Source organism: Pseudonaja textilis, chromosome 1, assembly GCF_049901715.1.
Source record: "Pseudonaja textilis isolate UNSWEBS1 chromosome 1, rPseTex1.2, whole genome shotgun sequence".
In the NCBI taxonomy this organism is placed as follows: Eukaryota; Metazoa; Chordata; class Lepidosauria; order Squamata; family Elapidae; genus Pseudonaja; species Pseudonaja textilis.
This window is the reverse complement of record NC_141990.1, coordinates 314,871,064-314,881,856: the sequence shown is the minus strand read 5'-3', so window position 1 is coordinate 314,881,856 and position 10,793 is coordinate 314,871,064. Positions and strand designations below refer to the sequence as shown.

The 10,793-nt window shown below is 41.2% G+C and overlaps 1 protein-coding gene across 1 annotated transcript; it reads left to right on the top strand.

Annotated features, from left to right (window-relative positions):
* Positions 1–3: 3 nt before the first annotated feature.
* Positions 4–10,673, top strand: LOC113435169 (erlin-1-like). Its single transcript, XM_026698809.2, has 11 exons — positions 4–261; positions 1,749–1,830; positions 3,211–3,257; positions 3,679–3,740; positions 5,568–5,693; positions 7,194–7,267; positions 7,657–7,715; positions 7,992–8,083; positions 8,834–8,923; positions 9,401–9,480; positions 9,685–10,673. The coding sequence occupies exons 1-11, from the start codon at positions 113–115 to the stop codon at positions 9,889–9,891; spliced, it is 1,068 nt and encodes a 355-aa protein (XP_026554594.2). The 5' UTR covers positions 4–112; the 3' UTR covers positions 9,892–10,673.
* The last annotated feature ends 120 nt before the right edge of the window (positions 10,674–10,793 follow it).

Genomic DNA, 10,793 nt, shown 5'->3' with positions numbered 1-10,793 from the left:
GGCGGGGAGAGTCCGTTCCATTTTGTTACATGCAGCAGCAGGAGAGGCGGCGACGTTGTGGTGGCGGCGGCGGTGGCAGCGGGGCTGCTTGAGGGGTGTGAGCGGCGGCAGGATGCCTGGAAGCGGCGGCGAGATTCCGACCAGGAGCCGGAGACGCGGACCGGCAGTGACAGTAGCGCTGACGGCTGGCCTGTTGCTGTCGCTGCTGCTCTGGGTCTCGGTCCACAAGGTGGAGGAGGGACACCTGGCTGTCTACTACAGGTGAGTCCGGACGACGGGATCCCTCGGGTGGCTCTCTTCTTAATCCTGAGACGCCGCCTTCCTTCCCCGGGCAGAGGATAGAAACTCCTGAGTAGAAAGCGTGGTGCCAGCCTGGCTCTGGCAATACAGGCAGTCCTCAACTTACGACCACAATTGATCCCAGGATTTATGTTGCTCAGTGAGAAATGTGTTAAGTGAGTTGTGTCCCCCCCGCCCTTTTAACAACTTTTCTTGCCACATTTTGTTAAGTGAATCACTGAAGTTTTTAAATTAGTTACCCAGTTGTTCAGTGAATCTGGCTTCTCCATAATCTTTGCTTGTTGGAAGGTCACAAAAGGGGATGACATAACCCTGGGGCACTGCAACTGTCATAAATATGAAGCAGTTGTCAAGCATCCAAATTTAAGTCAGGTGACCATGGGGATGCTGCCATGATAATTAGTGTGAAAAATGGTCACAAGTTACTTTTTTCAGTGCCGTTGTAACTTTAAACGGTCAGTAAATGAACTGTTGTAAGTCAAGGACTACTTGTCCTCAACCATCTGTCCTGATTTGAGCCTTTTTTCTGAGCAACCAGAAGTGATCCCCACCCCCACCCCCTGACTTTAGTTCTCCAGGTGGTGTTGATACCAACCTTGCTGTGGTGATTCAGAGGCAGGGTGTGTAGTGATGCTTGGTCCGGGTTTGCTTAATTGCACTTTTTAAGCAGCTTCAATTGGTTGGGTTCACAGCCTTGTTGATGCACGGTTAACAAAACTCGTAACTTAGCATGATGCATGAACCCAAAATGCAGCGTTGCGATCTCAAATACCTGGGCATGGTCCCAGATGAAAAAAAAAAACAGTTGTCCTAAGTAAGTATTTTCCTAATCTTAACCACTATGTGCGGAGTTTGTTTGTTCTGGAGGTTGTAGTTCACACACCTTAAAATGGCTAAGGTTGGGAAACACTGTCTTAGAACAAACAGGGCTCCACCCAGCAACACTTATCTCAGAAATAAAGGGCGGCTTGTCCTGTTTTGTTCCTAAAAAAGGTGTGAAACAACATTGACACTCTTATCTCTTGTTTTTGGTCTACTCCTGAAGAGACCTAGAGCCAGACTTAAGTTGGCTAAATGCACATGGCAACTTGTATATATTGTGTGCCTGTAAATTTGCCCCTTTATTTTCAACTGTCAATAAACCAGTGAATAGCTTGCCACCAAAAGTTGTGGGTGCTTCATCACTGGAGGCTTTTAAAAAGAAACTGGACAGCCACGTGTCTGAAATGGTATAGGGTCTCCTGCTTCAGCAGTGGGCTGGACCGGAAGACTTCAAAGATTCCTTGCAACTCTGTTATTCTGTTCTGAATCCCTGGAGTCTGGTATTAGGGAGTTGAGTTGGACAGAGGAAATAAATGCTTGCTGTGGCTTTTGTTTTATAAGAAAGTTGTCCTCTCTGACCTCAGTTCATGCTTATTTGCTTTCTTTTTTAATATAATTTATTACAGGGGAGGTGCACTGCTCCCTACCCTGAGCAGACCAGGCTATCACATCATGATCCCAATTCTCACAACTTACAGAACAGTACAGGTTTGTGTAACTGTCTTGGACGGGAAACAACAGAAGGAGGGAAAATAGCTTGATGATAAAGGGACTTTTCATACAGATAGTGTCAGGGCAGAATATAATTCATGTTTTGATACTTGCGGTTGTATTCTGCCACTACTAAAAATCCACCATGGGTTAATATGTTGCTAGAAGTAGGTAATGTTTAATGCTGCAGTACAGATAAATACTTATAAATAAGCTTATACCTCTCATTTGCGTGCTTGATCTTGCTAGTTGCTTGAAGATAAAAAAGGATTGAAGAAAAGAGCGAAGGAAAAAAAAAAGCAATTTAGCCAGTTCCTTATTAGCAATTCCCCTGTTTCCCTGAATTAAATAATAGGTTGAAGGAACTTGTGTAACATCTAAGAGGAAGGAGTGATATCTTGATTTATGATCAGTTACTTAGTGACTATTTGAAGTTTCAGCTGACTCAAAGAAAGGGACTCATGACCCTGATTCAAAGTTCTGACAGGAGTTTGGCAACACAGCCTCATTTATGGCCTTATGCAATGTCCTGTGGCCACATGACTGTGTTTTGCAATGGTTTTGCTAAAAAAACCGACAGTGCCAGTTTTCAGCAAAATCATAGCCTTAGTGAACCATCGGTTCATGTAAGGACTGTGGCATTAGTTTTACAGCCAGTGTTTGCTTTATGACTGCCACATGGTATCGAGGTGGCGCAGTGGTTAGAGTGCAGTACTGCAGGCTACTTCTGCTGACTGACTTCTGTCAGCAGTTTGGCAGTTCAAATCTCACCAGGCTTAAGGTTGACTCAGCCTTCCATCCTTCTGAGGTGGGTAAAATGAGGACCCAAATAATTGGGGGCAATAGGCTGACTCTGTAAACCGCATAGAGGACTGTAAAGCACTGTGAAGTGGTATATAAGTCTAAGTGCTATTGCTATTTGCTTAACTTAGGATCACCAGAAAAAGATCCTAAAATTGGTTTGGTTACATGATGACTGTTTTACAACCGTCACAACATATGGCAGTAATGGCCATGCCCCATTTGGATGATTACCTATAGGAAGGTTGTAATTATCTGGTGAAAAGAAGGTCAGTAGTCACTAATTTTTTAACTTTAAATTCTTTTGGAAAAATTTAATGCATTTTTTTTTAAAAAATCCACCATCCCAGTTTTTTTATCTCAATCTCATGCCAAAAATGAACTGCAATTCCCGCTTAGATATTGGAGGTGGTGGTTGGAGCACTTGTGACTCTGTGGGACTAAGGTTTTTGTTTCTCAGAAAAGGAGCAGAATGTTCCTGAAATTTAGTTTGTTTCCAAAATGCCAATAATCGTTAGATTAGTAAATGTTACATTTTTGTTTTGCTGATCAATTTTGTTTTCTTTATTTTTCCAGACAACATTGCAGACAGATGAAGTGAAAAACGTGCCATGTGGGACAAGGTATGTTGTTGTTTTATAGTTCATATTGTGTTTCTGACCTTGTTGAGAAATACACCACTAGGATGTATTGTAAAAGTGGTTGAGTCACAGGGTGGAAGAATAGAAGGTCTTAAATCTTTTCTTTGGTAAAAATGGAAAAAAGGGAAGTAATTTTTATAATGCAGCTTCTTACTGAACAGTTCTGAGATATGTGATTAGAGGTTTCAGCTTTCCTTCTGAAAACCAAAGATAAACAAAAACTCTGCAAAAGTTGGAGGATCATAGTTTATAATCCTGGTGGAACATAGTTTATAATCCCGATTTTGTGGACTGAGTGTATTGTTACCAAAGATGTTGTCAGAAAAGCATACACTGGATAGGTTTTAAGCATGCAAATATGTATGTGCAATGAAGGAAGAGCTTTCTCCTTATCTTCTTGCAGTGGTGGTGTCATGATCTATATTGACCGAATTGAGGTGATGAATGTGCTGGCACCATATGCAGGTATTTCCCTTTTTCCTTTAACAAAAAACAAATGCTTAGAGGAAAGAGAACTCTTGGGGTGCCTCAAGAATGGGGGGAGCTTCAAAGCAAGATCAGTGGTGGGAAGATCGAAGGTAGGCAAGTACATGGTAGAAACAGGAAAGCAAGCTATGAAGTTTATTGCTCTTAAAAGGAGGATACATTCACTGTAGTTGGTTTGTTATTGTTTCTTAGGACCGTTGGTTCATAAAGATTTCTGGATTGCTAATTTGGGAAGTACTAGAAGTCATAATATCAACTAATTCAATATTGTCTGAAGAAATGTCCCGAATTTATTTTGTATTAGTGTTGACTTATAAATAAAAAATATAAACAAATCTGGAGGACACCAGTTTGGATTGAGGCATTTTACTGTAGAAACTTGCATGTATTGTGTTTGTGGGAATTACATTCGATGGCATTGTGCAGAGGGAGACGTGTTGAGAGAGGGAATGGGCCATTTCTAAGAAGGAGAGGTTTTGTTTCTTACATTGAGCCCCCTTTCCTACTTCTGAGCCCAAATTTCAGGTTACCAGATTCTTACCAGATTGTGCCGCTTGGCTTTGGTTATTTCTACTTAATGTCAGGTTGGCCTATAATAAGTCCTTCCTCATCCATGAGAGTGTCATTGTATTGGCAATTACCAGATCTGGTTGAACACAGTGTCGTTCCTTTCCTGGAAATGCAAAGTTGGGTGCAATATAAGGGAGCAGGTGAGATTGCTGCTGGACTCTCTTGCTGCCTGCCAGGTTCTTTGCCTGATCTGCTTAATGTCATTGCCAGGATGGCTATTAAATCTTCCCTGGACTGATAGTTCTGGAGAATTTCTGGAGAAGTGGCTTGGGAGTTTGTGGCCTGTCCCAAATTATTGAGGACCTGACTCAAATAGGTTGTTACATATTGGATCTGGTTTTTTTGTCTTGGGGCAGAGGTGACATGATCTGAAGTGGGTGACATTGCATTTGTTGTCATAGCTAAACCATTCTCTGGTGCAGCTTTCTGGTGTTGTTCCCTTCTTTCTGCAGATGGGATTATCAGATTGCATTTCCCCAGTGCTTGATGATGCTTGTTTTCCAGAGGGCATTTGAGGGATTCCTTGAGTCTCTAGTAGACAGTTTGATCTTAATTGCTTTCTGAAATGAAGGTACATCAGTGCCTTGGATAGAATGGCACTAGAGTGATTTTATACTGTTCCTTGACAGTTTTCTGAAGAGGTAAAGCATCACAACAGATATTTAGAGTGCCAAGGTGGGAGAATGAAGAATAAGTCCTACCAAATATGTATATAAGCTTAGGTCTATACTGCAAAAATAAAGGCATGGATATTTTTCTGCAGAATCCTACCCATCAAACTTTTTTTAAAGGAACCTAAACTCTTGTGAGATTTGAGAGACAGGAAGAATATCTCAAAGGTCATTTGAGGAGTCTTTCACGGCTCAGGATGTCAAAGAACCAGTTTGGTGGTTTGAATTCTGAATGACTTGGTTCACTCCAGGTCTTGGCTTCCTCATCTTGTAGAATCTAGGTGACATACAGCACACCCCCTGAGATTATATGCCCCTCTTGTCAATGCCCTTCTGTAAAACCCAGTTCTCTCGACAGGACCCAGGGTAGAGTAGGATGAACTACTTCCAGATGGTAGTTGTTGGATAATATGCTATCCTCCTTGACGTGTGCCTTCACTGTTTGCCTTTTCTTATTTTAATTATTTTGACTTGATGTTGTAATTGTGTTGTAAAAGTGCTGTAGAATCACTTTGTGTTTGAGGGGGCACATCACTGACAAGAAAATTTGTATTCCCTTTCCTAGTTTATGACGTTGTGAGGAATTATACTGCCGATTATGACAAGGCACTCATCTTCAATAAGATCCATCATGAACTCAACCAGTTTTGCAGCATCCATACCCTTCAAGAAGTGTACATTGAGCTCTTTGGTAAGTCTCACTATGTTTTGGCTCCACTCCTTCCTACAGAAAGTCTTTGACATTTGGGGCACATTATTTCCCAGCAATCCTCATTATTGGTTGTTCCATTACCTGCAGTTTCACATATTTTGTGATTGGTAAATATAGAGCAGACCTTGTTATCCATGATAAGAGGTTTTGCATAGGCATGTAGTTCTGTTGGAGGATGGCTTTTGGAATGCTTTTGTCTATTTCATGTATTTTCACAATGGGCTTTTCCACATTTAGGTAGTCCTTGACCTATGATAGCAATTAGGACTGGAATTTCCATTGCTAAGTTGTAAATTAGTTAATTAAATTTATTTACCATTTATCTTGCCATGAGGCTACTCTAGCGATTTACAACAACAATAAGTCTTAAGCAATAAAATATTTAGTCATGGCAATCTTGATTGTCATCGTTAACTGAATCCCATGATGACTAAGCAAGGCAACTTCCTGTCAGCTTCCCACAACCAATGGGGAAGCTGGAAGGAAGTTATTATAGGCTGGTAGGCAGGTAAGTGGTTGCTGCTGGATAGTGGAGGAGACTGCTGCACATCCTCACAAACCCTCTTTGCTGCACATCCTCACAAACCCTCTTTGACCTATGCCATGTATCTCATGGCATAGGTCAAAGAGGGTTTGTGAGGATGTGCAGCAGTGCACAAATAGCCAGTGCAACCTGAGCATAGTGGGGCTGGGGGTGTGTGCAGCTGAGGGGGGGAACTGACCCCAGCAAGTTATCATTAAACCTATTTAAAATATGTTTTGGAAGGTTTTGTTATTTGCAATTTTATTATTGCAGTATAAGAGAAGAATCTACCTCAAGCTCGCTGTATAGTGCTCCTTCCTTAGATATCTTTGGTAATATTTATTGTTTTAATGTTTTATATTCCCATTTTTATTTTGATCCAAGCCACTTAGAGTCACTTGATGGAGAAATGAGCCGCATATAAATGTAATCTTTTAAATACCGGCAGCGGTTAGCCTGAAATGGAACCCTGTTGATGCCCTACATTCTTTTTTCATGAACCTTGGCTAAAAGCAGAGTAGTAGCTATTTAATCTCAGTTGCCTCTCTAGAGTCTGTTGTTTCAGTGTGTCATATATGTGGATATATGCATAATTTTGTATTTGTTTGTCATGCAAGTAGTGTATATTGTAGGGGGTGACCCCTTGAGAGTTGTATGCAACAAGATTTCATTTTAATGTATGCTGATTAGAGTACATCCAAAGTGACAATAAGTCATTCTATATTTCCCTTCCCTTCCCTTCCCTTCCCTCCCCTCCCCTCCCCTCCCATCCCATCCCATTCCATTCTCCCTTCCATTCCATTCCATTCTCCCTTCCATTCCATCCCATTCTCCCTTCCATTCTATTCTATCTGAATAGATGGCATTGCCATGAGCAGTGCTGACAGAAAAAGCTTTGAGATCTGGCATGTGTCTCTGGTTAACTTACCCCATTAGTTTGTTTTTCTTTCTATCAGATCAGATCGATGAAAACCTGAAGCTGGCACTACAACAGGATCTGAATACCATGGCACCAGGCCTTACCATCCAGGTACTACCTATGATTTGCCTGTTGCATATCTGTGTGAGTGATGGAAAGAGACTGAATCAGAACACTGGCTGGGAAGGTCGCAAATGGTGATCATGTGACCATGAAATGCTGCAGCCATTATAAATTTGTGATGATTGCCAAGTGCTCAAATCATGTGACTGCAGGATGTGGTGACAGTTGTAAGTGCAAGAACTTCTTATAGGTAACTTTTCCATGCTGTTGTAACTTTGAACGGCCACTAAACGAATAACTGTAAGTCGCATGGCTGACTGGGGAATCCTAAGAGTTGACATTCACCCATCAAGCTGCCAAACACTGGTATAGAACTTGTGCTTGGGAAATGCTTTTTGGCTATTGTTTAATTACGACATTTGATTGTTTCTGCACAGGCTGTGCGTGTGACAAAGCCCAAAATCCCTGAAGCAATCAGAAGAAATTTTGAACTCGTGTGAGTATAAGAACACCCTCTTGGATCAGATCAGAGGCACACGTCCAGCATTTCGCTTCTCATGAGTTCAGTTGATACCTCTGGGGTACTTATAAAGCAGGATGTGGATGTAATAGCATAGAAGTCTCCATCTCCGGATTCCAAGTCTTCATTTGGATTTCTGATGAGTTAAATTGAGACTTTTGTAAAGATGTATTCTTGTGTCGAGGATGGAGATAATTTCATAGAGGTGACCTTTCAGGTAGGTAGCTCAAGAAGCCGATTTCTGCTTTGCAGGGAAGCAGAGAAGACTAAACTCTTGATAGCTACGCAGAAGCAGAAAGTGGTGGAAAAGGAGGCTGAAACAGAAAGGAGGAAGGCAGTCATAGGTAATGAGCTTTGCCTTCATTTGTCAATAGTGTCCGTCCGTCCGTCCCCTCCGACTGTCTCTGGGCTGAATATTCTCTTTTGGTCAAAAAAAATCTGAGTGTGGAAACTGGCAAGCATAATAGTTGAACAATGGATCTCCTGTGTGTCAGTTAGGTATTGAAAATAGTAGCTAAATAGCAATAGCACGTAGACTTATATACCGCTTTACAGTGCTTTACAGCCCTCTCTAAGCAGTTTACAGAGTCCACATATTGCCCCCAACAATCTGGGTCCTCCTTTCACCGACCTTGGAAGGATGAATCAACCTTGAGCCTGGTGGAATTTGAACTGCCAAATTGCAGGCAACCGGCAGTCAGCAGAAGTAGCCTGCAGTACTGCACTCTAACCACTGCGCCACCATGGCTCAAATGGTCACAATTGTGGCAAAATTTTGAGGTGCCATCAATATGTGCCACATTGCTCTAAATGAAAAATATTGAGATTGACCTACTTTGGCCATTGGTTAGTTTCATGCAGTTGCTTGTGCACCTTAGCTATAACAGAATATTTAGGAGCAGGGAAGTACGTTAAGAGCAAAGATGTGCCATACATTACTCTCCTGGACTTGTCAGGATTTAACTGTGACCAGACCACAAATTGTTTCTTGTGTGCTTTAGGAAGGTTGAATAAACCTGAGGCATCGGCATACTTGACTGTTGTCACAGCCTGTACAGTTCTGGTACTTAACTGTGAATGCTTTTCAATTGCAGAAGCAGAGAAAATTGCTGAAGTGGCGAAGATACAGTTCCGACAGAAGGTCATGGAGACGTTGACAGAGAAACGAATTTCTGAGCTTGAAGGTAGCTATGTACCCTGCTAATTAGAGCCTGCTAATTAGAGATTCTGAACGATGATCCACAGTGTCTGGGAACCAGGATGGGAGGATGGTTTTCTCAATTTCCAAAGATTGGGTCAAGCTGCCTAGAAGGCTTCGTAGGCATGATTAATGTTGTGTACTGGTTCCTTTGTGGAAATATTAGTTCTTCTATTCTCTCCCTGATCTTTCTCTTCCACATCGCCAGGTTTTGGAACTGGAATAAGACTTAATGGAATCTCTTCCTGTCATTACATTCCCTCCCCACTTCTTCAAAAATCTTCCGTGATTATTTTTTTGTCCTCTATTCCAAATTTGTTCTTGGAGGCCAAAGAGAAACATACTTAGACTTCATGTATTTCACAGTGGGCTATGCTGCAGAGTTTTAGAAATGTTTATTTTGGTAACTTGAAGAAACTGACTTGATGGCTTAAAACTGAAAGTTTTTCTGCTGCCTTCTCAGATGCTGCTTATTTAGCAAGACAGAAGGCAAAGGCTGATGCGGAATACTACACTGCCCAAAAAGCAGCTGACTCAAATAAGGTGAGTTTCCTTTGCTTACAACCAGCAATCTGACCATAGTTTAGGGGGAATGAGACCACATGTAAACAAAGCCTACTTCTTTGGGGAGAAAACAAGTATGGTTGTAAAAGCATTGCCTACTAGTGGCCTGCTGTGTTTGCACTTAATTCTTGTAATGTGAATATCTTCCCGAGTGTATTTATTTATTGTTTTTCTCCTTGACAGCTGAAACTCACCCCAGCCTACCTGGAGCTGATGAAATACCAAGCAATCGCTACTAACAGCAAGCTCTACTTTGGCAGTAGCCTGCCGTCTCACTTGTTTCTAGGTTCCTCGGCGTTTGAACACATGATTGCAAGGACTGCTAAAGGAGGTCATCTTGTCTCAGAAACAGAGAAACACCATCTAAGGGCTCAAGAAAGTACGACTTGATGCTCATGCCATCTAGGCTCCTTGATCTGAACATTAATTAACTGCTCTAAATCAGGGCAGTTATTGTTCTCAAACTGCCTTATTGATAAACAGAGGAAAGGAATTAGGGATTGTGTGTGGGTTTTTTGTTTTTTTGTTTGCAGTATGAACAGTTCGACACTGAGTTTGTGTCATTCTCCAGAGCCTGCAAATCCAAAGGCTTTTTTTGACTGTTCCATACCAGAAGCTGGCTCCTGGGGATTTCAAGAACTAAAGTAATCCAAGCACTAACATTTATCATTAGAATTGGCAATTAAAATAATTGAACCTGGCTATTTGGCTCTTGTGGGAAAGTACTTGTTCCTGCATTGCAAGCAATTGTAACATAGGGGCTCTGATGTACTAGAGCTTAATAACCTCAGTCATACATTTTACTACTGGAATTTGGAAGTTGATGCTATTAACTAAGAGCTGATGCATAGCTTAGTCCCATGACTCAATAAGATACACATATGACTTCAGGGGATTTATGTACCCCAATTATTTTTGGTCCCATTTGTTGGTAAAACTATTGAGACTACTTCTTTGGCTCTGGCTCCAACTCAATTGTGTTCTTGCTGTGAAAACTTTGCTTTGGAATTTACAAATGTGTCTGAAGGAGATGCATCTCATGACTGGAAAGTATTTCAGACTTTTTTTTTAAAAAAAGTCTTGTATTTCAAATATATATATATATATATATATATGCAAAATGTTGGTATTTGGAATAGGGAAAATAAAGCTATTTTCATAACCTTTTCTAAGAATGTGTATGGTGGATTCAGTTGTTTGTTCTATATTATGGACAAGTTGTTGCTAAAATACCTCAGGAAACAGTCACTTTGCTAAAATGGTCTAGTGTTTATTGGGAGATATAGGATGAA